Genomic DNA, 25,394 nt, shown 5'->3' with positions numbered 1-25,394 from the left:
GTTTTGCAGGGGGGTAATGAAGAAGAGTTAATCTTTCCTCCCCCGTATCAGCTTCCCAGGACTCCGGAGAGATTAGATCCTGCCCCGTCGCAGGGAGCTGATGCAGTTCCGGTTCCGGGTGTGGCAGGGAGCGCAGTTCCAGTTCCGGGTGCAGGTGTGGGAGCTCCGGGAATGGCCATGGTTCCGATGGGAGGTCCGCCCCTCACCCGCCTGAGAGCACAGCGGGAGCTGTCAGTCGCTGCACCCGATTCCACTATCAAGACCCTGCCCTTACGGGCTGCCGGACCCCCAGATGCGGACGGCAATCAACCTTATTTTTATTGGCCTTTCTCAACTAGTGATCTTTACAACTGGAAGGCGTAGAACCCTAAGTTCTCCGAGAAACCGGGGGGGCTTATTGACTTGCTAGATTCTGTTCTCTTCACCCACCAGCCCACATGGGACGATTGCCAGCAGCTTTTGCAGGTCCTGTTCACAACGGAGGAGAGAGAGAGAATCCTGAATGAAGCCCGGAAGGTGGTTCCCGGTGTAGATGGGAATCCAACTACCAACCAGGCCCAGATAGATGTCTCTTTCCCCTTAAGCAGGCCTGAATGGGACTTCAACACGGCAGAAGGTAAGGAGAGGCTTAAAATCTACCGTCAGACTCTGATGGGGGGTCTTCGTATGGCTGCTAGGAAGCCTACCAATTTGACCAAGGTAGGGAACGTACAACAGGAAAGGGATGAATCTCCAGCTGCCTTTCTAGAACGGATCATGGAGGCGTATCGCACCTATACCCCCATGGATCCAGAAGCTCCTGAAAATAAGGCGGCTGTGGTCATGAGCTTTATAAACCAGTCAGCCACAGACATTAGAAAGAAACTGCAGAGGATAGATAGATTAGGGGAAAAGAGTTTTCGGGACTTGTTGGAGGTGGCTGAAAAGGTGTATAACAACCGAGAATCTCCTGAGGATAGGCAAGCCCGTGCCATGGTGGCTGCCAGTGACAAGCAGACCTGAAACCTGGCCAAGATTCTGCTGGCCACCACCACGGAGAACCCTGAGGAGCGGACCCGCCACCTTCGCCAGCTTGCCGATGACCAAGAGGGAGGTAAGGGGACCGCCCGGGGCGGGAAGAAGAAGCTGCAACGGAACCAGTGTGCTTACTGCAAAGAGATAGGACACTGGGCCCGGGAATGCCCAAAGAAGGCCGGTAAAAAAGGAAACAAGACAGATCGGGTGGAGGTCTTGGAGCTGGGAGGACTGAGTGATTAGGGGAGTCAGGGTTCGGAACCCCTCCCCGAGCCCAGGGTAACTCTTAGAGTGGAGGGGACGCCTATTAACTTCCTTGTCGACACTGGGGCACAACATTCGGTCCTACGCACACCTCAAGGGAAGCTAGCCAGCAAGAAGTCCTGGGTGCAAGGGGCAACTGGCATAAGCCAGTATTCATGGACTACCCGAAGAACAGTAGATCTAGGAACGGGCCGGGTATCCCATTCCTTCATGGTAATACCGGAGTGCCCCTACCCCCTATTAGGACGGGACTTGCTGACCAAGATCGGAGCCCAAATAACTTTCAGACAAGGGGGGCCCCAGGTCACTGATGGCAAAGGCCATCCCATCCAGGTTCTGACTCTGAGACTGGAGGATGAATATCGCCTCCACCAGGGGGAGCCCCCAGGAGAGAACAATATGGACAGATGGCTACAAGAATTCCCCACCGCCTGGGCAGAGACGGGGGGAGTAGGACTGGCCGCTCACAGGGCCCCAACCCTGGTAGAGTTAAAACCAGGGGAAAGTCCGATAAGAGTCAAACAGTATCCAATGCCCCAGGAGGCCCGGAAGGGGATTCAGCCTCATATCCGAAGACTGCGAAGCCTAGGGATACTGGTTCCATGCCAATCTGCCTGGAACACCCCCCTCCTGCCAGTCAGAAAGCCTCACACGAATGACTACCGACCAGTCCAGGACCTCCGAGAAGTAAATAAAAGAGTTATGGATATACACCCAACCGTTCCTAACCCGTACACTCTCCTAAGCTCTTTAACACCCACTAGAGTGTGGTACACTGTATTGGATTTGAAGGATGCTTTTTTCAGCCTGCCGCTCGTGCCTCAAAGCCAACCCCTGTTCGCCTTCGAATGGCACGATCCAGAGGGCGGCTACAGTGGACAATTAACCTGGACGCGGTTACCCCAAGGGTTCAAGAATTCGCCCACCATCTTTGACGAGGCACTGCACGAGGATCTCGGTGAGTACAGGAGAGAACACCCCAGTCTCACCCTCCTTCAGTATGTAGATGACATCCTGGTTGCTGCAGACACTGCCGAGGACTGTGAGCAGGGGACCAAAGACTTGTTGACCACCCTAGGGACCTTAGGGTACCGGGCCTCTGCGAAGAAAGCTCAGATATGCCAAGAAAGGGTGAGTTACCTGGGGTACATACTGGAGGGCGGACAGCGGCGGTTGTCGGACGCTAGGAAGGAGACAGTCCTGAAAATCCCTATTCCCACCACCCGGAGGGAAGTGAGGGAATTCCTAGGATCAGCTGGCTATTGCCGCCTCTGGATCCCAAGTTTTGCTGAGATCGCCAGGCCCCTATATGAAGCTACCAAAGAGGGAAAGGCCTTTGAATGGACTGAGACAGAGGAAATTGCCTTTAATCAGATAAAGAGAGCTCTTTTGGCTGCTCCAGCCCTGGGCCTGCCAGACATTACAAAACCCTTCCGCCTCTTTGTAGACGAGCGCAAGGGAATAGCAAAAGGGGTTTTAACTCAGGCTTTAGGCCCCTGGAGCCGCCCGGTAGCGTATTTGTCCAAAAAGCTGGACCCCGTAGCCGCCGGCTGGCCACCGTGCCTAAGAATCATTGCAGCAACCGCGCTCTTAGTCAAGGATGCCGACAAATTGACCCTGGGACAGGAAATCTGGATAACAACCCCGCATGCCATTGAGGGAGTCCTAAAACAGCCTCCTGACCGATGGATGAGCAATGCACGCATGACCCACTATCAGAGCTTATTGCTCAACCCTCCTAGAGTGCGGTTCCATCCCAGCGCGGCTCTCAACCCCGCTACCCTGCTGCCTGACCCCGACCTAGATGCCCCGCTGCACGACTGTGCGGGGATCCTGGAGCAGGTACATGGACTTCGGAAGGACTTGACCGACCGGCCCCTCCCTGATGCAGAGGCCACCTGGTTCACGGATGGAAGCAGCTTCGTGCGGGACGGATGCAGGTACGCGGGTGCAGCGGTGGTCACCGACACAGACACTGTGTGGGCAGAAGCACTGCCCCCTGGGACATCAGCCCAGCGAGCAGAACTCATTGCTCTCACCAAGGCACTGACACTGGGGGCGGGGAAGCGGCTCAACATTTACACAGACAGCCGTTATGCATTTGCTACGGCTCATGTTCACGGGGCGATTTACCAGGAAAGAGGGCTGTTGACAGCAGAAGGACGAACAGTGAAAAACAAACAGGAGATTCTCGACCTGCTTGCGGCCCTATGGCTTCCCACGAAGCTAGCCATTATCCACTGTCAAGGGCACCAGAAGGCAGATGACCCAGTAGCAAAAGGTAACCAAAAGGCTGATCAGGCAGCCAAGGCAGCGGCCTTCACCTCGGTCCCTGCAATGGCCATACAACTACCAGACCCCGGGGACCCAGTTCTACCAGATCAGCCTAAATACTCTCAGGAAGAGCTGCAGCAGATCAGAAGGCTCCCCCTCGCTGAGGAAGTGAAAGGATGGTGGTACACCTCAGATGGGAAACTCATACTACCGGACTGGCTTGGGGTCACAGTATTAGAACGCATGCATCGGTCCACCCACTTGGGAGCCCGGAAGTTAAAGGACTTAATTCAGCATGCCAAAATCAAGATTCACCAACAAGACTCCAAAATCAATCAAATTATAACCTCCTGTAAGACCTGCCAACTCACAAATGCAAGAGCTGGGTCAGGTGGACAAGGAACCAGGCTCAGAGGCACCAAACCAGGAGCACACTGGGAGGTTGATTTCACTGAAGTCAAACCAGGGAAGTATGGTTATAAATATCTTTTAGTGTTCATAGATACCTTCTCTGGCTGGGTAGAGGCATACCCAACCAAGCATGAGACGGCCCAGACGGTGGCCAAGAAGCTGCTGGAAGACATCTTGCCCAGGTATGGTTTTCCTGCTATGATAGGCTCCGACAACGGGCCAGCCTTTATTTCGCAGGTAACACAGGCAGTAGCCAAAGTCATAGGGGCGGATTGGAAATTGCATTGTGCTTACAGGCCCCAGAGTTCAGGGCAGGTAGAAAGAATGAATAGAACTCTAAAAGAGACCCTTACCAAATTAACCATGGAGACTGGCGGGGATTGGGTGGCTCTCCTTCCATATGCCCTTTACCGGGTGAGGAACTCTCCTTACACCCTGGGACTCACCCCTTACGAGATCATGTTTGGTAGGCCCCCTCCTATCATCCCTAATCTAAAAGCTGAACTCCTTATTGAGTTTGAAAATCAGGAGATATCTTCTTTCCTAAGAGAATTGCAGAGGGTACATGAGGACATTTGGCCGCGCCTCCGCGCCATCTACGAGGCTGGCCCCACCCCAACGCCTCATCAGTACAAGCCAGGTGACTGGGTGTTCATCAGAAGACACCGCCGGGAGACCCTCGAACCACTCTGGAAAGGCCCCTACATCGTCGTGCTGACTACACCCACCGCTCTCAAGGTAGACGGCATCGCGACTTGGGTCCATCACTCCCACGTTCGCCCAGCTGACCCCTCTGCAATCCAGGAAGACTTCATCACACAATGGAGCATCGACCAAGACCAGCGCAACCCGCTCAAGCTCAAGCTGCGGCGCACTCGACCTACCTGATGTTGGTAACTTTACTCGTGAACACTCCTGCCACCGGGAGCCCACACACTCCTTATAATATCACCTGGCAGATCATGGACACTAACTCAGGGGTGATCCTTAATCAGACTTCTCAAATCCATCCCAAAGACACCTGGTTCCCTGAACTGCGAGTAGACCTCCTAACTCTCCTTCCCAACCCACTCGACACCAGCGATTACTGCCTGGGTGCGGCAGTACGCCAGGCTTTTGAGGACTCAAAACCAAGGAGAACCCTCTATTTTTATGTCTGCCCCGGACACTCACAAGCTCGGTCCCGGGGAAATGACCCTTGTGGAAGTGCTGGAGACTACTTCTGTGCTTCCTGGTCATGTGTGTCAACCGGACACATCTGGTGGAAGGCCCCCAAGAAGGGTGACCTAATCACCGTTGGGCGACCGGCTGCTCCACCGTGTCCCCAGAGTGGTCTACTGCAACCCCGTGAGCATTTCCTTCACAAAAGAGGGGAGAAAGGCTACAGGATGGGACACCGGAAAGACTTGGGGATTCCGAATCTATTCTTGCAGGGGGCTTTGCGTAGGGCGGACCCTGGGATGTTGTTCACCCTCTGGGTTCAAAATACCCCCCTTCACTATCATTCCCCTGTGGGAATGGGGCCCAACAAAGTACTAGCTCCTCAACCTCAGCTGACCACTCCCCGGGTATCTACAACTGAAGGAGCATGGGCCCCGGCATCACTGCCTAACACCTTACTCGCACCTACCACGAAGAACCTGACTCTGAGTCATACCCCCCCGCCTGAAGTAGACCCACTTATAAGCATAGTTATAGGAGCTTATTATGTTTTAAACGCCTCCAGGCCTGACCTGACCAAATCTTGCTGGCTCTGTCTAGACGTTGAGCCACCGTATTATGAGGGTATCGCGGTTAAGGGTAACTATACAACCGCCACGACTGTCAGCTCCTGCAGGTGGCAGCAAACTGTTGCAAGGCTAACCCTCCAGGCAGTAATGGGGCAGGGGGCCTGCGTAGGCAACATACCCCCTGAGCAGTTGCATCTCTGCAACGAAACTCTGACTATCCCTGAAGAGGCAGTATACCTTTTGCCTCCCAAGAATGCATGGTGGGCCTGCTCCAGTGGCCTCGCTCCTTGTGTCCACTCCCTGGTCCTTAATTCCCAGAAGGAGGGCTTTTGCGTGCTCGTGCAGTTAATTCCCAAGTTAATATACCATTCAGAGAAAGAGGTCCTTAACAAATTCGGCGCTGCCAATCCCCGAAATAAAAGAGAGCCCATCACAGCCTTAACTATGGCCGCCCTCTTGGGATTGGGACTAGCGGGAGCAGGGACTGGAATATCCTCACTTGTCATACAAGACAAGAATTATGGAACCCTAAGAGCAGCCATTGACCTAGACATAGAAAGAATTGAAAAATCTATTACCCATTTACAGGATTCTCTCACCTCCTTATCTGAGGTAGTGCTCCAAAACAGAAGAGGACTAGACTTGCTATTCCTGCAGCAGGGGGGCTTATGTGCAGCTTTGGGAGAGGAATGTTGTTCTTATGTTGACCACTCAGGTGTTGTTAAAGAGTCTATGGCCCTCATAAGGGAAGGATTGCAGAAGCGGAAGTTGGAAAAAGAGCGGTCTCAGTCTTGGTATGAATCCCTGTTTAATTGGTCCCCATGGTTAACCACTCTCATTTCTGCCCTCGTCGGGCCCCTTGTAATCCTCCTAATGTTGCTAACTTTTGGCCCCTGCATTATTAACAAGCTAGTTCAATTTGTCAAGGAACGCATAGGGGTAGTTCAATTAATGGTCTTACAAGCTCAATACCGGCCTCTAGCGACGGAGGGAGAGGTAGAAATGCAGTCCGTCTCATGATTGAGCCGTGAGTTCCAAGACAAGGGGGGAATGAAGGGACAGAACGGAATTTGAAAGAACTAAGCAGAACTAAGCAGAAATGCACCCTCCTCCCTCTTCAAGGACGAAGCAGGGACATACTCTTCTCCCTCTCCTCTATCTTGTCTTGCAAGGCTGGGCCCTCAGCCCAAGCCCCCCCCCCCCCCCGAGAGTGACCACAAGAATGCTGGTATTGTCCTAACTCTCCCAACCACCCACCTGAGTGGACCAATGAAGCTCCAGAAATGTAGCTAAGGTCCTAATAAGGCTATAGTGGAGGACGGCTCCAACCTTCAGAATGTGATGGTCACTTCCTGACCCTTATGCTGTAAAGCCCTGACCAATCTCTGTAACTCACGCCACCCCTAAAGCCCACCCCAAATAGCTAGCCCTATATAACCTTTGTTCTCCTGGGACACGCTCTCTCGCCTCACCGCTGTGCCGGATAGAGGCTGGGAGCCAATTCTAGAATTGATCAATAAAGACTCGTTGCTTTTGCATCGGAGGAGGCTCCCTGGTGGTGGATTATTGGGGACCCCGAGCTCTGGGCATAACACTAACAAACAAAATAGAAACAGATTCATAGACATAGAGAACAGACTTTTGGCTGCCAGGGGGGAAGGGCTTTGGGGAACTGAGTGGAAAAGATGAAGTGATTGAGAAGTATAGATTGGTAGTTACAGAATGAATAGTCATGGGGATGTAAAGTAAAGCATAGGGAACAGAGTAAATAATATTGTAATTATGTATGGTGCCAGGTGGATACTAGACTTACTGAGGTTTACTTCTTAAGTTACATTTATGTCTAAGCACTATGTTGTACACCTGTAATACAAAATAATATTGAATGTGAACTGTAGCTGAGAAATATAAAAAAAGGAATACATTTTTTTGCAACAGGTACATGTGCCAACTTATCAACAATATAGACACAATAAATAAAAATAATAATTTAAAAAACCCTGATAGCCCAGCAGCAGAAGCTGATTTCAGCAAAATGATTTTAAGGGAGGGCTATGTTACAGACTCTTCCCTAAAGCAGAGTTCCTAATGTTATCCTCCCCATGGCTTTCCACCTTATGGTAAGTCTGTGATAGCCCAATTACTGATCTATGTGTTCCTGTTTACAGAGCACATAAGAGACCCTAGGCTTGTTTTAAAAATTAAAAATAAAAACAACTTATTTTTAAAAAGTTGAAATAGTTTGAGATTTCCAGAAAAGTTGCAAGAATAGTACAAGGAGTTTCCATATACCCTTCAACCACTGTCCCCTTATATTAACCATCATACATAACTATAGAATTTATCAAAACTAAAAAATTCACCTTGGAACAACATTATTAACAAAAGCACAGAACTTACTTGGATTTCACAAGTTTTTCCACTAATGGCATTTTTTTTCTATTCCAGTATCTGTTTCAGGATCCCACTGCATTTAGTTGTCATGGCTCCTTAGTCTCTGAATCTGTGACAGTTTCTGTCTTTCTTTGTTTAAAAAGTGTCACATTGACACTTTTGAAATGTGTGTCAGTTTTTTTGTAGAATGCCCCTCAATTTGATTTTGTCTGACGTCTTCTCATGATTAGATTGAGGTTATGCTTTATTCGGAAGGATGTTACAGAGGTGCTGTGCACTATATAGAGAGTACATGATGTCAATACACCTTATTTCTGGTGATATTAACCCTGATCACTTGGTTAAATCACCAACACAGGTCATACTGAAGGCCTAAATTGATAATTTCCCTTTAAAGTAAGAACCCTAAAGGAAGAAAGGCACATGTACACATACTTGAAGTTTGGTGATGATTTCCTGTTTTGTGACCTCCACCAACTGATTATCTTCTACTGCAAAGGCTGGGAAGGATACAACTGAAAGCAGGCTAGCGTCAACCTCTTTGGATGTTGAAGCCCGGGGAAGTATTGAATTAAGGATAGACTAAGAGAAAGGAAATCAAATGTGGCACATTAGTGAATAACTCAAGGTTGTAAAACTAACAAATTTATTTTCCAAAGATTTATATAGAAGAGCAACATTCAGAAGAAAATCTAAACATCATTCAATAGTGAGAGCTTTAAAAACTAGCTATTTCTGTGCATTATCCCTTGTTTCAATACTGCTCTCAATGTTTTCCAATCCTGATTGTTAAGCAACTGTAAATGGATCCCACCCACAATCCTGTTGCTCTATTAGCAACTATTTAAGCATAAAGATAAGAGAAAATGTAGCTGCTGAAAAGCAGGAAATGGAAGGCTCAGCTCATATATCCTTGGTATTTATCTTTTCCATGAAAATTTTTATAATTAGAAGATGAATTCATATTTACTATAACACTATGGATGTCTAATCAGGGTTTAAAGAAGAGAAGAAAAATCATTTTGCCAATGAGAAGAACCTTAATCTTTCAATACAAAGAGTAATCCTAACCAAAACTAAATATATGCATTTATCATTTAAACCAGGGGTGGGGAACATCTGGGCCATGGGCCATATAAGGCCCATTAAATCATTTGGTCTGGCCCTACCAAGGCATTAGAGGTGAGTTAATTAAATGTTTGACCAAATATAGCAGGCTAATTTTTAAGTTGATAATTTTGTATGGCCCATGAATGATGTTATAAATATCCAAATGGCTCTTGTTCCTTACCCCTTATTTAAACAGTGTAAACTCCAAACAGTTAACCCTAGAGCCAACCTGGGACAAGGGAATGTTTCAGAGCCACCATCAACACTCAACATAAGTCACCTCCCCCCCCCACCTTGCTCTCTTGTTATATTTAGAAAAGGAGATACTCAGGAGTACAGTCCATAGGTTTGATATGACAATAGTGAGGAATTCTATATGCTATGATGTGATCCCTTTATAACAATGGATGAGAGAACAGGACTATGATCTATGTTATAGCTAATGCTATATCAGGCTTATTATAATATAGGATGTCTGATATTTTTTGGCACATAGTAATAAATAAGATTATCTATTCTCAATCAGGTCTCTTTATTCTATAGTCCACACTAAGTCTGAATCTGGGTAAGAATAAAATTTTCTATAATGTGGTCTATTATTTTCTTACCTGGCAGTGTTGTACTTCATCAGCAAGGACATGAATAACTGATTGGGGCCCACCTTTCACACCGAACAGATCCAGTTCATCTAATGCTTCTAGGGCTGCCTTTGAGGAACAAAGAAGGAAAGGTCAATTTCAGTATTAGATATATTTCTACTCCCTGTATCACATCAATGCACACAATGTAATTTTGAATATGTTCAGAACATAAAATACAATAACAGTCTTTATTCTGAGGGGCCTCTGAGTTGTTCTTTCGCTTCCATATTATCCCAGAGACAATTAAGATGAAGGTTGTAGCCATTCTTTCATGATAAAACCCTGCAATAAGTTCAATATAGAAAGAACATACCTCAATATAATAAACACCATATATGACAAACCCACAGCTAACATTATACTCAACAGTAAAAAACTGAAAGTTTCTTCTCTAAGATCAGGAACAAGAAAAGAGTGCCTACTCTTACCACTCTTACTCAACATAGTGCTAGTAGTTGTAGCCAGAGCAATTAGGCAAGAAAAAGAAATAAAATGCATCTGATTTGGAAAGGAAGTAAAACTGTCATTATTTACAGATGATACAATCTTATGTAGAGAAAACCCTAAAGACTCAATCATCAAAAAACTAATAAATGAATACAATAAAGTTGAAGGATATAAAATCAGCATACAGAAATCAGGATGTTTTTGTACACTAACAACAAAACATCTGCAGAAGATAAAAAAGAAACTATCCCATTCACAATAGCATCAAATTCAAATACTTAAGACTAAATCTAACCAAAGAGGTGAAGATCTGTAAATGAAAACTACATTTTGATGAAAGACATTGAAGACACAAACAAATGGAAAGATATCCCATGTTCATGGGTTGGAAGAATTAATATTGTTAAAATGTCCATATTACCAAAAACCATCTATAGATTCGATGGACTCCCTATCAAAGTTCCAATGAAATTTTAAAAAGAGATGCAAATTCTAAAATCTTTATAAAACCACAAAATACCTCAAATAGCCAAAGCAATCATGGAAAAGAAAAAAACAAAGCTGAAAGCACCACATTTCCTAATTTCAAATTATACTGCAAAGGTATAGTAATGAAATAGTATGGTATGGGCATTAAAATAGACAAACAGATTAATGGAACAGAATAGAGAGCTCAGAAATAAATTCCTGCATTTATGATCAATTAATATTTGACAAGAGAGTCAAGAACTCAATGACGAAAGAAAAGTGTTTTCAACTAATCAATAAATGGTGTTGGGAAAATAAGATAGCTGCTGGTACTGACCGGCAGACACTGAACGACAAATGAATGATTACTCCAACACGTGTTTCTGTGAAAGAGAGGGCTAAGGCACTACTTGGCTATAACCGCCAACTAGCCCTGTTCACCTGCCTCCTTTCGATTTTATTATCATAACAGCTTGAACTAAAATTAACCTCTAGATACAATTAGCAAGGTAAGCATCCTTGAGAAAGTATATGCTTCTACAAGGTCAGGTCTTTAAAGATTAAACATTGAGATTCTAGCAAAACACCCTGCAGGACTGGACTCGTTTGGAAAAGTTAAGGTAGAGTCTGCTGCCTTCGGCAAGGTCTCCTCAGAGGCCCCCGACCTTTCGGGAAATCCTCCTTATAGACATTCCAACCAAGTCCCGTGCTTCCCCACAGATAGCCACATGCAAAGCAATAAAATTGGATCCCGGTCTTAGACTACTCATACAAATTAACTTAAAGAAGATTAAACATGAGACCTCATACCATAAAACTCCTAGAAGAAAACACAGGGAATAAGCTCCTTTACATTGGCTTTTACAATGATTTTTTTAGATAACACCAAAAGCACAAGTAACTAAAGCAAAAATTAATAATTGGGACTACAACAAACTAAAAAGTTTATGCACCGCAAACAAAAAAAAAAAAAAAAAAGGAAAAGAAAGAAAGAAAGAAAAAATTTTAAAACTCTGAAAGGCAACCTATGGAATGGCAGAAAATATATCTGATAAGAGGTTAACATCAAAAATATATAAAAACTCATATGACTAAAAACAGCAACAACAAAAAACCAATTTAATTAACAATGGGTAAATGAATTAAATTTTCTCCAAAGAAGACATACAAATGGCCAATAGGTACATGAAAAATGCTCAACATCACTAATCAAACAGGTAAATGCAAATCAAAACCAAAATTCAATATCACCTCACAACTGTTAGTATGGCTATCATCAAAAAGACAAACAATAACAAATGTTGGCGAGGATGTAAAGAAGAGGGAAACTTGTACACTCTTGGTGAAAATGTAAATTGGTGCATCCGCTATATAGAGTAATATGACGGCTTCTTTAAATATAAAACTACTGGAAGACCACACCATCTTGAAGGGGAGAGTGGCTGTTATCAGAAGTGTATACATCCAGGAACGCTGCAACCACGGTACCCAGGGACCAATTATGAACCCAGGAACACTGGATCTCAAGCAGTGAGAATACGTGGACTCATACGAGCCCTGTTCCTCCTCACGGAAAGGAGAGAAAGAGCTACATAACCAGACAGCCAGAGAAGAGAGATCATTGGGAGACAAAGAAACAGTCTGCAAATGAAAGAAAAGGAGGCATCACCAGAAAAAGAAGTAAACGAAAGGGAGGCAAGCAATATGTCAGAGAAAGAATTCAGAGAAATGGTCATACAATGGATGAAAAGAATGGAAGACAAATTCAACAATATGTGTAAGAACCGACAGGAAATGAAGAAGAATCAAGAAGAAATGAAAAATGACATCACTGCTATAAAGAACTCAATGGAAAGCATCAACAGTAGACTATAAGAAGCAGAGAACCGCATCAGTGAGCTAGAAGACAAGGTAGGAAAACATACCCAAACAGAGAAGCATCTAGAAAAAAAAACTTAAAAAACAGGAAGACAGCCTAAGGGAACTGTGGGACAACACAAAATGAAACAACATCTGCTAATACAGGTACCAGAAGGAGAGGAAACTGAGCAAGGAATAGAAAACATGTTTGAAAAAATAATGACAGAAAAGTTCCCTGACATAGGGAAGAAAAACCTCACACAAATCAAGAAGCTCACAAAGTCCCAAACAAAGTGAATCCCAAAAGACCGACACCAAGGCACATTATAATTAAATTGGCAAACACCAACGACAAAGTAAGAATCTTAAAAGCAGCCAGAGAAAGACAGAAAGTTACCTACAAAGGACACCCCGCCAGACTAGTGACTGATTTCTCAACAGAAATGCATCAGGCAAGAAGGGAATGGAATGAAATATACAAAGTCATGCAAAGGAAGGGTCTGAATCCAAGAATACTGTACCCAGCAAGGCTATCAATCAAAACTGAGGGTGAAATCAGAAGCTTCACAGACAAAAAAGGACTAAGGAAGGTTATTACTACCAAACCAGCAATGCAAGAAATGCTAATTGGTCTGCTGTAAAAAGAAGAAATAGGAACCAAAGAAGGAAGACAGGTGTAAAGAATAAAAATGGCAACAAAAAAGTACCTATCACTAATAACTTTAAATGTTAATGGCTTAAATGCCCCAATTAAAAGACACAGGGTAGCTGAGTGGATAAGAAAACATGACCCAAATATCTGCTGTCTACAGGAAACCCACCTTAGAAAAAAGGACTCACAGACTGACAGTGAAGGGATTGAAAAAGATTTTTCAGGCGAATGGAAATGAAAAAAAAAGCTGGAGTAGCAATACTTATATTGGACAAATTAGATCTCAAAGTGAAGGACATAACAAGAGATAAGGAAGGCCACTTCATAATACTAAAGGGAGCAATCCAACAAGAAGAAATAACTCTGGTAAACATATACACACCCAATACAGGAGCACCCAAATACATAAAAAAAACTTTTGGAGAATATCAAGGGAGAGATTGATAGCAATGCAGTCATAGTAGGGGACTTTAATACGCCGCTATCACCATTGGACAAATCCTCTAAGCAAAAAAATAAGCAAAGAAATATCAATCCTAAATGATGCATTAGATCAGGTGGAATTAATTAACATCTTCAGAACATTTCACCACAAAGCCACAGAATATACATTCTTCTCAAGTGCACATGGGTCACTTTCAAAGACAGACCTTATATTGGGTCACAGGCAGTCTCTTCAAATTCAAGAAGATAGAAATCATATCAAGCACCATCATCACAATGGCATAAAACTAGAAATCAACAACAATAAAAATGATTTAAAAAAATCAAACAACTAGAGGCTAAATAGCGTGCTATTAAACAATGACTGGGTTACCAGAGATATCAAAGAAGAAATAAAAAGCATCATGGCAACAAACGACAATGAAAACACAACAATCCAAAATCTATGGGACACAGTGAAAGCAGTCTTGAGAAGGAAGTTCATAGCTCTACAGGCCTGCTTCAAAAAAACAAGAAACAATGGTAATAAATAACAATGGTAATAAATTATCTAACCCTACAACTCAAAGAATTAGAAAGAGAGCAACAGGAAAAGCCCAGCATAAGTAGAATGAAGGAAATAATAAAGATCAGAGCGAAGATAAACGACATAGAAACCAAAAAAAACAGTACAAAAGATCAATAAAACCAAGAGCTGGTTCTTTGAAAGGATAAACAAGATTGATGAACCTCTACTCAGGCTCAACAAGAAGCAAAGAGAAAGGACCCAAATAAATGAAATCAGAAATGGAAGAGGTGAAATAACAACTGATCCCACAGAAATACAAACGATTATGAAAAAATAATATGAACAACTCTATTCCAACAAAATGGACAATCTAGATGAAATGGGCATATTCTTAGAAAAATACAAGCTCCCAAAACTCAACCAAGAAGAGTCAAAAAACCTGAATAGGTCGATAACTACCGAAGAAATTGAAACAGTGATCAAAAACCTTCCAGCAAACAAAAGCTCTGGTCCAGACGGGGTTACAGGGGAATTCTACCAAGCATTCAAAGAAGAAATAAAACCTATCCTCCTCAGACTATTCCAAAAAATTCAAGAGGAAGGCACACTTCCAAGATCAGATAAAGATACCACAAAGAAAGAGAACTACAGGCCAATATCCTTGATGAACATAGATGCTAAAATCCTCAACAAAATCCTAGCAAATCGGATTCAGCTTAGAAAGATCATACACCATGACCAAGTGGGATTTATTCCAGGGATGCAAGGATGGTACAATATCCACAAATCAATAAATGTGATACATCCATAAACAAACTGAGAGACAAAAATCACATAATCATATCAAATGATGCAGAAAAAGCATTTGACAAAATCCAACACCCTTTCTTGATAAAAACTTAGCAAAGTGGGAATAGAGGGATCATACCTCAACATAATAAAAGCCCTATATGACAAACCTACAGACAACATCATACTCAATGGGAAAAAACTGAATCCATTTCCCCTAAGAACAGGAAAAAGACAAGGATGCCCACCTTCACCACTCCTGTTCAACACAGTACTAGAAGTACTAACCACAGTGATCAGACAAGAAGAAAAAATAAAAGGCATCCAAATTGGAAAAGAAGAAGTAAAACTATCCTTATTTGCAGATGACATGATACTATAAATAGAAAACCCCAAAGACTCCATCAAAAAACTACTAGACCTAATAAATGAATTTGGTAATGTAGCAGGATACAAAATTAACACCCAGAAATCTACGGCCTTTTTATACACAATAATGAACTCACAGGTAGAAAAATGAAAACAACAATCCCACTTACTATTGCACCAAAAAAATTAAGATACCAAGGAATAAACTTAACCAAGGACATAAAAGACCTATACTCAGAAAATTACAGGACATTGAAAAAAGAGATAGAGGAAGATATAAACAAATGGAAGAACATACCATGTTCATGGATTGGTACAATCAACATCATTAAAATATCCATAGTACCTAAAGCAATCTATAGATTCAATGCAATACCTATTAAAATACCAATGGCATATATCAAAGATATAGAACAAACTCTCCAAAAATTCATCTGGAATAAAGACCCCGAATAGCCACAGCTATCCTGAAAAAGAAGAACAAAGTTGGAGGGATCACAATACCAGTATATTACCAAACCACAGTTCTCAAAACTGCCTGGTACTGGCACAAGAACAGACATACAGACCAAAGGAACAGAATAGAGGACCCAGAAATTGACCCACACCATTATATTCAATTAATATTTGACAAAGAAGGCAAGAGCATACAATGGAGTCAAAAAAGCCTCTTTAATAAATAGTGCTGGGAAATTTGGTCAGATACATGCAAAAAAAATGAAACAGGATCACCAACTTACACCATACACAAAAACAAACTCAAAATGGCTGAAAGAATTGAATGTAAGATGGGAAACCATAAAAATCCTACAAGACTCCATAGGCAGAAAAATTGCAGACATATGTCATAGCAATATCTTTATAGACACAGATCCTAGGGGAAGAGAGACTAAGGAGAAAATAAAGAAATGGGATTACATCAAAATAAAAAGCAATGGACATGGACAACAGGGGGATGGGAGCATGAGTGTGCAGGGCGGGGTGGGGAGGAGGAGGTTAGGGGTTAATGGGGGGGATGAGGACACATTTGTAATACCTTAACTAATAATAAAAAATAAAAATAAAAAAAATAAAAAGCTTCTGCACAGCAAAAGAAACCATCAACAAAACAAGAAAGTCCACTGCATGGAAGAACATATTTGCCACTGTTATCTCTGATAAGGTTTTAATCTCAAGTATTTACAGGGAACTCATACAACTCAACAAAAGGAAAATAAACAATCCAATAAAAAAATGGGCAAAGAAACTAAATAGAATCTTTTCGAAAGGGGACACGCAGAAAGCCAAGAGACACATGAAAACATGCTCAGTCACTAATCATTCAAGAGATGCAAATCAAAACGACAATGAGGTACCACCTGACACCTGTCAGAATGGCTATCATCAACAAATCAACAAATGACAAGTGCTGGATTGGTAGAACTGATTGATTATCAATTGTATTTGATGTAATAAAGGTGCTAGCTAATGCCTTGGTGATAATCAATTGTATTACAAGTGCGGAGAAAAAGGAACCCTCCTTTCACTGCTGGTGGGAATGCAGACTGGAGCAGCCATTGTGGAAAACAGTATGGCATTTCCTCAAAAATTTAAAAATGGAACTGCCATTTGATCCAGTAATACCACTTCTAGGAATATATCCCAAGAAAACAGAAACACTAATCAGAAAGGATATATGCACCCCTATGTTCATAGCAGCACAGTTTACAATAGCCAAGATGTGGAAACATCCTAAATGCCCATCAACAGATGAGTGGATTAGAAAACTATGATACATACACAATGGAATACTATGCTCCTATAAAAAAGAAGGAATTCTTACCATTTGCAGCAACATGGATGGAACTGGAGAGCATTATGCTAAGGGAAATAAACCAGGAAGTGAAAAACACCACATGATCTCACTCATTTATGGATAATAAAGAACATTATAACCTGATGAACAAAAAGATAGATACAGAGGCAGAGAAGCATTGAACAGACTGTCAAATTACAGTGGGAAGGCTGGGGAGTGTTGTGGGGGGGGAGTTAAGAGATCAACCGAAGGACTTGTATGCATGCATATATGCATATCCAATGGACATAAGACGCTGGAGGGTGGGGTGGGGTGAGGGCATGTGCCGGGGATTACGGGAGGCCAGGCGAAAGTCAATGGGGGGGGGGGCGGGGGGAAGGAGACATATGTATTACTCTCTGTAATAGTTTAAACAATAAAATTAAATTAAAAAAATAATAAAACTACTATATGACCCAGTAATTCTACGGTTGAGTATATATCCAAAGGAAATTAAAACAAGACATTGACAAGATATATGCTTTTTTTATTGCAGCATTTTTCATAATAGTCAAAATATGGAAAAAAACTCTAAGTGTCTGTCAACAGGTGAATCAATAAAGAAGATGTAGTATATATATGAGATGAAATATTATTCAGCCATGAGAAATAAAAAATCCTGCCATTTGTAACAAGATGGATCGACCTTGAGAGCATTATGCTAAATGAGAAAATCAGAAAGAGACATACTTTGTAAAGTAATACAGTACTTCTATATTATATCACTCAACATGGAAGCTAAAAAATCAAAATTATAAAAGCAAAATAGAATGAGTGAGACCAGAGGTTGGAGGGTGAGGGAATTGGGCAATGTTGTTTAAGGATACAAACTTACAACCAGTAGATAAATAAGTCCTGAAGATCTAATTCACAACACAATGATTAAAGATAACAATACTGTATTATAAACTCCAAAACTGCTAACAGTAAATATTAATTGTTTCTACAACAAAAAAAGGTAACTATGTGATGTAATAAAGGTGCTAGCTAATGCTTTGGTGATAATCATATTGTAATAGATATATGTATCAAATCAACACATTGTATTATTCCTCTAATATGCACAATGGCATATGTCACTTATACATCAATAAAAATAAATTTAAGGACTTGGAATGATGTCCATACCATGGCAGAATGAGAAAGCTCCTTTGTTTCTCACCTTAAATTTACAGGTTGAACAACTAGAACTCAACAAAGGACACCCTGCTCAAAACACACACACACACCTGAAAAATACAATCATTGGAACATCTGAATGTGGGTGGATTGGGATGAGTAGGAAGGTGGCATGAGGAACAAGGTAAAAAATAGTGGTCATAGATGCAATTGGGTGCCCACTGCAGGTCCAGTGAGTTGGTAGCCATGGAGAGGTAGGGCTGCAGCCCTCACACTATTGCCTAGATTTTAAGAGAGGCAGAAGCAATGGTCTCTTGTAAAAACCCATCTCCTCTCCCCTCTTTCCAACACAGCAGATCTGGTAGAGATGGTTGGGAAGACTAACAGTACAGTGATGCCGACAGCCATTGCTGGCATGAAGTGGACGATGTACTTGTTTCCCTTGCCCCACCCAACCTGGCAGAGCCTGGTAGAGGTAGTGGAGACACCTCTGAAAACACAGCAGAGCCAGTGACTATTAGTAAAAAGGAGGTAGTACAGAGAATTTGAAAAGCCAGTTCTCTACTACCAGCCACATTCCCTACCAAAGTAGTAGTGCTTCATAACTATGAAAAGTGGTCATAGAGGGGACATTCACCATCCCAGTGGGTACATGGCATTTTCCTTAACCTAAGAAATGCAACTCTACCATAATACCAGAGGCACAAATAGTGCAGGTAAGATAAAACAAAACCTTGTGATATACCAACATCTTCTGGAAAACAAAAAAAGTACCCTACATATCAAGAGTAAAACAGTATCTAAACAGCAACAAAAAAGAATTCCCTACCTAAAATGTGCAGGCAGAGAAACACTTCATCAAATACAATGGACATCCAATTAACATGGGGATAGAGAAAGAAAAGGAAAATTATCTAAAAACCAGTCATGGAAGACTGTGACTTTATTGACAGAGAATTTAAGATTGCAGCTATAAAGAACCTCAACAAGATACAAGAGAACTCAGAAGGAAAGTTCAATGAGCTTTGGAATAAAATTAATGAACAAATGAATACTGTACCAAACAGATTGAAACTATAAAAAATAACCAAACAGAAATTCGGGGGCTCAAGAACTCAGTAAATGAGATGAGGACTGCATTCACCAGCACTGGAAACAGAACGGAACAGATAGAAAAGAGAATTAGTAAGCTCGAATATAGAAACCTAAAAATATCAACGGAGGGAAAAGAGAGAGAATTAAGGGTTTAAACAAATAAAAGAACTCTACAAGATCTATCTGTCTCCTTTAGAAAGAGCAATATGAGGATAATGGTTATACCAGAAGGTGAAGAGAAGAAAAATGGAACAGAGAGCCTACTAAAAGAAATAATTGATGAGAACTTCCAAAGCCTATGGAAAGAATGGACTTTAGTATAGAGGACACCAATAAAACACCTAATAATATTGTATTAATGCAAAAAGACCTCTCCAAGACACATATTTTTCAAACTGTCAAAAATTAATGACAAAGAAAAAATTCTCAAAACAGCCAGGGGGGAACAAAAACCAGTTTTACTGAGGGAAAATGTCGACCAGCAGGAAGGTAGGGAGGGAGAGAGTGTGAGAGCGCAAGGAACTGATAGAGGAGTGTGTGGACCTGTGTGGTGTGTGTGTATGAGCTAGGGACAGTTAGATTCTGCAGGTCTTCTAAGGGGCTGCTAACCGGGCAGTCTTAGGCTGCGGAGTCCAGCTCCCTGCTCGGACACTCCTGGGCGGCCAGCACAGGCACGGCGACCAAGCCATCTTGGGAAACAGAGCTGCTTGAGACTAGGATCCTGGCCTCAGCATCACCCAGTCTGATCTCAGACGCATACCAGGACCCTGCAGCCACTGGGGACAGAGACCTGTGACCACAGCTACAGACGTGCGGACACCAAAAGTTCAAAAATCCCCGCGGCAGATCCATGAGTAACAGAGCCCATCCCCCCTTGCCGCAGGCTCGCTGGCAGCACCAGAGTAACTAACTGATAGACCCACACCTTGCCAGGGCCTCAGCACTCCAGGAACTTTAGCCTGGAAGTGCGCGAGCACCTTGGAGCTGATCCCGCGTAGGGCCGGCTTCTGAGCCCTGGGCTGGGAGCAAACGCATGAACCCCAGGAACTGAGCCTACGTGCACTGCCGGCTTCAGAGCCCTGGGCTGGGAGCAATTGCATGAACACCGGGAATTTGTCCCGCATATCACAGGCCCAGGGCCCCCGATTCTCTGGGCAGGAGGCAGCACCAAGCACCAGTGAATTGACTGTGTTTCTTATCACCTGCGCCTGAGATCCTGATTTCCTGTGCATTCATACTAAGAGCCAGTGACTCCAATTCCTGGTGCAAGGGCACACAGGGAACCTGATTCTCAAGGCAAGGTCGCACGAAGCAACAAAGACTCTGATACTGGATTCTTGGGGAACTCTGACTCCTGGCGCAGGCTAGGGGGCTCTGGTTTTCAACACGCTTCAGGGGGGTCTCTGTTTCAGCACAGTGCAGGCAGGGTCCCTGATTCTAAGGGCACGCACGAGGCCACAGTGAGCGCTGACAACACTGACTCTGAGCTAGCCTGGTTCCCACCAACCCACAACAACACATCTTAGTGTCAGAGCTCTTCAGTGACACTAGGGTGGCGGAGGCTCCCACTGCACACGGCCCAGGCCCACGCAACTCGACGTTTGAACCATCGGGAGATAATCAGAATGAAGAGACGAAATAACATCCAGAGGAAAGACAATGAGGAGTCACCAAGAAAGGACATTAATGAAGTTGAAGCATGCAACATGACAGAAAAAGAATTCAGAATAATGGTTGTACAATTCATTCACCGGATGGATGAGAAAATCAACAACCTATGCAAGAATCAGGAAGAAATGAAAAGTGATATAGCTACAATCAAAAACACGATGGAAAGTTTCAACAGCAGACTAGAAGAAGCAGAGGACCGAATAAATGAATTAGAAGATAAGGCAGAGAAACAAGCTCAATCTGAACAGCAACTGGGGAAAAAAATTAAAAAGCAGGAGGAGAGCCTAAGGGAGCTTCGGGACAACATGAAACGAAGTAACATACGCATAATAGGGCTGCAAGAAGGAAAAGAAGAGCAGCAAGGATTAGAAAATCTATTGGAAGAAATAATGTCAGAAAACTTCCCAGATATGGGGAAGAAAAAAGTTACACAAGTACAGAGAGTCCCAGGCAAAATGAACCCCAAAAGATCCACACCAAGACACGTCATAATAACGATGGCAAATGTACAAGACAAAGAGAGAATCTTAAAGGCTGCAAGAGAGAAACAGAGAGTTACCTACAAAGGATCCCCCATCAGATTATCAAATGATTTCTCAACAGAAACACATCAGGCCAGAAAAGAATGGACAGAAATTGACAAAGTGATGCAAAGCAAAGGACTGAATCCAAGAATACTCTATCCAGCAAGGCTATCATTCAAAATTGAAGGGGAAATAAGAAGCTTCACAGACAAAAAAAGGCTAAGGGAGTTTATCACCACCAAGCCAGCAATGCAAGAAATGCTAAAGGGACTGGTGTAAAAAGAAAAACTAAAAAGCCCAGAAAGAAAACAGCAACAACAAAAAATAGAAATGGCTACAAACAAGTACCTTTCAATAATAACTTTAAACGTAAATGGACTAAATGCTCCAACCAAAAGACATCGAGTGGCTGAATGGATAAAAAAACATGACCCATATATTTGCTGTCTACAAGAGACCCACCTCATTAGAAGGGACTCACACAGACTGAAAGTGAAGGGATGGAAAAATATCTTTCAGGCAAATGGAAATGAAAAAAAAGCTGGGGTAGCAATACTTATATCAGACAAAATAGACCTCAAAGTGAAGGCCATAACAAGAGATAAGGAAGGCCACTTCATAATACTAAAGGGATCAATACAACAAGAGGATATAACCCTGATAAACATATATGCACCCAATGCAGGAGCACCCACATACATAAGAAAACTCCTGGAAGATATCAGGGGAGAGATTGACAACAATACAATCATAGTAGGGGACTTTAATACACCAATGACATCAATGGATAAATCCGCTAGACAAAAACTCAGCAAAGAAACAGCAATCCTAAATGACTCACTAGATCAGATGGACTTAATTGACATCTTCAGAACACTTCACCCCATAGCCACAAAATATACGTTCTTCTCAAGTGCTCATGGGACATCTTCAAAAATAGACCATATATTGGGTCATAAACAAAGTCTCCCCAAATTCAAGAAGATTGAAATCATACCAAGCATCTTCTCAGACCACAAGGCCATAATATTAGAAATAAACTACAATAAAAAAAACTCAAAATACTCAAACACTTGGAAGGTGAATAGCATGTTATTAAATATTGATTGGGTTACCAATGAGATCAAAGAAGAAATTAAAAACATCCTGGAAACTAATGACAATGAAAACACAACAATCCAAAACCTTTGGGACGCAATGAAAGCAGTCCTGAGAGGGAAGTTTATAGCTCTACAGGCCTACCTCAACAAACAAGAAAAAATGGTAGTAAATCATCTAAATCTACAGCTCAAAGAATTAGAAAGAGAGCAACAAGAAAAGCCCAGAGTGAGCAGAAGGAAGGAGATAATAAAGATTAGAGCAGAAATAAATGACATAGAGACCAAAAAAACAATACAGAAAATCAAGGAAACAAAGAGCTGGTTCTTTGAAAGGATAAACAAGATTGACAAACCTCTAGCCAGGCTCACCAAGAAGCAAAGAGAAAGGACCCAAATAAACAAAATCAGAAATGATAGAGGCGAAATAACAACAGATCCCACAGAAATACAAATGATTGTTAAAAAATACAATGGACAACTCTACTCCAACAAACTAGACAACCTGGAGGAAATGGACAAATTCCTAGAAAAATACAACATTCCAAAACTCAATCAGGAAGAATCTAAAAATCTCAACAGGCCAATAACTATGGAAGAAATTGAAGCAGTCATCAAAAAGCTTCCAGCAAACAAAAGTCCAGGACCAGACGGCTTCACAGGGGAGTTTTACCAAACATTCAAGGAAGAGCTAAAACCTATCCTCCTCAGACTACTACAAAAAATCCAAGAGGAAGGAATACTTCCAAGCTCATTCTATGAAGCCAGCATCACCCTAATACCAAAACCAGAGAAAGACAACACAATGAAAGAGAATTACAGGCCAATATCCCTCATGAACATAGATGCCAAAATCCTCAACAAAATCTTAGCAAATCAGATCCAGCAGTACATCAGAAAGATCATACACCACGACCAAGTAGGATTTATCCCAGGGATGCAAGGATGGTACAATATCCGCAAATCAATAAACGTGATACATCACATAAACAAATTGAAAGAAAAAAAACACATAGTCATATCAATTGATGCAGAAAAAGCATTTGACAAAATTCAACACCCATTTTTGATAAAAACTCTCAGCAAGGTGGGAATTGAAGGATCATACCTCAACATAATAAAAGCCATATATGACAGGCCCACAGCCAACATCATACTCAATGGACAAAAACTAACACCATTTTCCCTAAGAACAGGAACAAGACAGGGATGCCCACTCTCACCACTCCTGCTCGACATAGTACTGGAAGTATTAGCCATTGCAATTAGACAAGAAGAAGATATAAAAGGCATCCAAATTGGAAAAGAAGAAGTAAAACTGTCCTTATTTGCAGATGACATGATAGTATACTTAAAAAACCCTAAAGACTCCATCAATAAACTATTAGACTTAATAAAAGAATTCGGCAATGTAGCAGGATACAAAATTAACACCAAGTAATCTATGGCATTTCTATACACCCATAGTGAATGTGCAGAAAGAGAGACTAAAAAAGCAATCCCATTTACCATCGCACCAAAAAAATTAAGCTACCTAGGAATAAACTTAACTAAAGAGGTAAAAGACCTCTACTTAGAAAACTACAGGATGTTGAAAAAAGAGATAGAGGAACACATAAAGAGATGGAAGAACATACCATGTTCTTGGATTGGTAGAATCAACATCATTAAAAAGTCCATACTGCCCAAAGCAATCTATAAATTCAAAGCACTTCCCATTAAAATACCAATGGCATATTTCACAGACCTAGAACGTACTCTCCAAAAATTCATCTGGAATAAAAAACGACCCCGAATAGCTGCAGCGATCCTGAGAAAGAACAAAGTAGGTGGGATCTCCAACTAAAGGACTTGTATGCATGCATATAAGCATAACCAATGAACATAAGACACTGGGGGATAGGGGAGGCTAGGGGACTGTCAGGGCGGGGGGATAAAATGGACACATATGTAATACCCTTTGTAATATTTTAAGCAATAAAAAAAAAGAAATCAGAAGAGAATTTTTAGCACACGAAAAAAAAAAAAAAAGTAGGTGGGATCTCAATACCAGATATCAAGCTGTATTACAAAGCCACTGTTCTCAAAACTGCCTGGTACTGGCACAAGAACAGGCATATAGATCAATGGAATAGAACAGAGAGCCCAGAAATCAGCCCCAACCAATACGCTCAATTAATATTTGACAAAGGAGGCAAGAACATACAATGGAGTCGAGATAGTCTCTTCAATAAATGGTGATGGGAAAATTGGACAGATACATGCAAGAAAATGAAACTAGACAAACAACTTACACCATACACAAAAATAAACTCAAAATGGATAAAGGACTTAAATATACGACGGGAAACCATACAAATTCTAGAAAAATCCAAAGGCAACAAAATCTCAGACATATGCCGAAGAAATTTCTTCACTGATACAGCTCCTAGGGCACTTTAAAGAGAAAATGAACAAATGGGACTACATCACAATAAAAAGCTTCTGCACAGCAAAAGAAACCATCAACAAAACAACAAGAAAACCCACTGCGTGGGAAAACATATTTGCCAATGTCATATCTGATAAGGGCCTAATCTCCAAAATTTATAGGGAACTCATACAACTGAACAAAAGGAAGATAAACAATCCAATCAAAAAATGGGCAAAGGATCTAAATAGATACCTTTCAAAAGAGGA

The 25,394-nt window shown here is 42.1% G+C and overlaps 1 protein-coding gene across 10 annotated transcripts in view; it reads right to left on the bottom strand.

Annotated features, from left to right (window-relative positions):
• Positions 1 to 25,394, bottom strand: part of PHKA1 (phosphorylase kinase regulatory subunit alpha 1) — a 319,188-nt gene that overhangs the window by 191,684 nt on the left and 102,110 nt on the right. For all 10 annotated transcript variants that reach the window (XM_036304532.1, XM_036304531.1, XM_036304536.1 and 7 more), the window contains 2 exons: positions 9,806 to 9,904; positions 8,523 to 8,669 (listed from right to left, as the gene is read on the bottom strand). In XM_036304532.1, coding sequence (XP_036160425.1) covers positions 8,523 to 8,669; positions 9,806 to 9,904 — 246 coding nt within the window. The remainder of the gene's footprint in view (positions 1 to 8,522; positions 8,670 to 9,805; positions 9,905 to 25,394) is intronic.

This window comes from Myotis myotis, unplaced genomic scaffold, assembly GCF_014108235.1.
Source record: "Myotis myotis isolate mMyoMyo1 unplaced genomic scaffold, mMyoMyo1.p scaffold_m19_p_4, whole genome shotgun sequence".
NCBI classification, from domain to species: domain Eukaryota; kingdom Metazoa; phylum Chordata; class Mammalia; order Chiroptera; family Vespertilionidae; genus Myotis; species Myotis myotis.
Note: the sequence above shows the minus strand (reverse complement) of the source record. Positions and strands in the feature narration are given on the sequence as shown.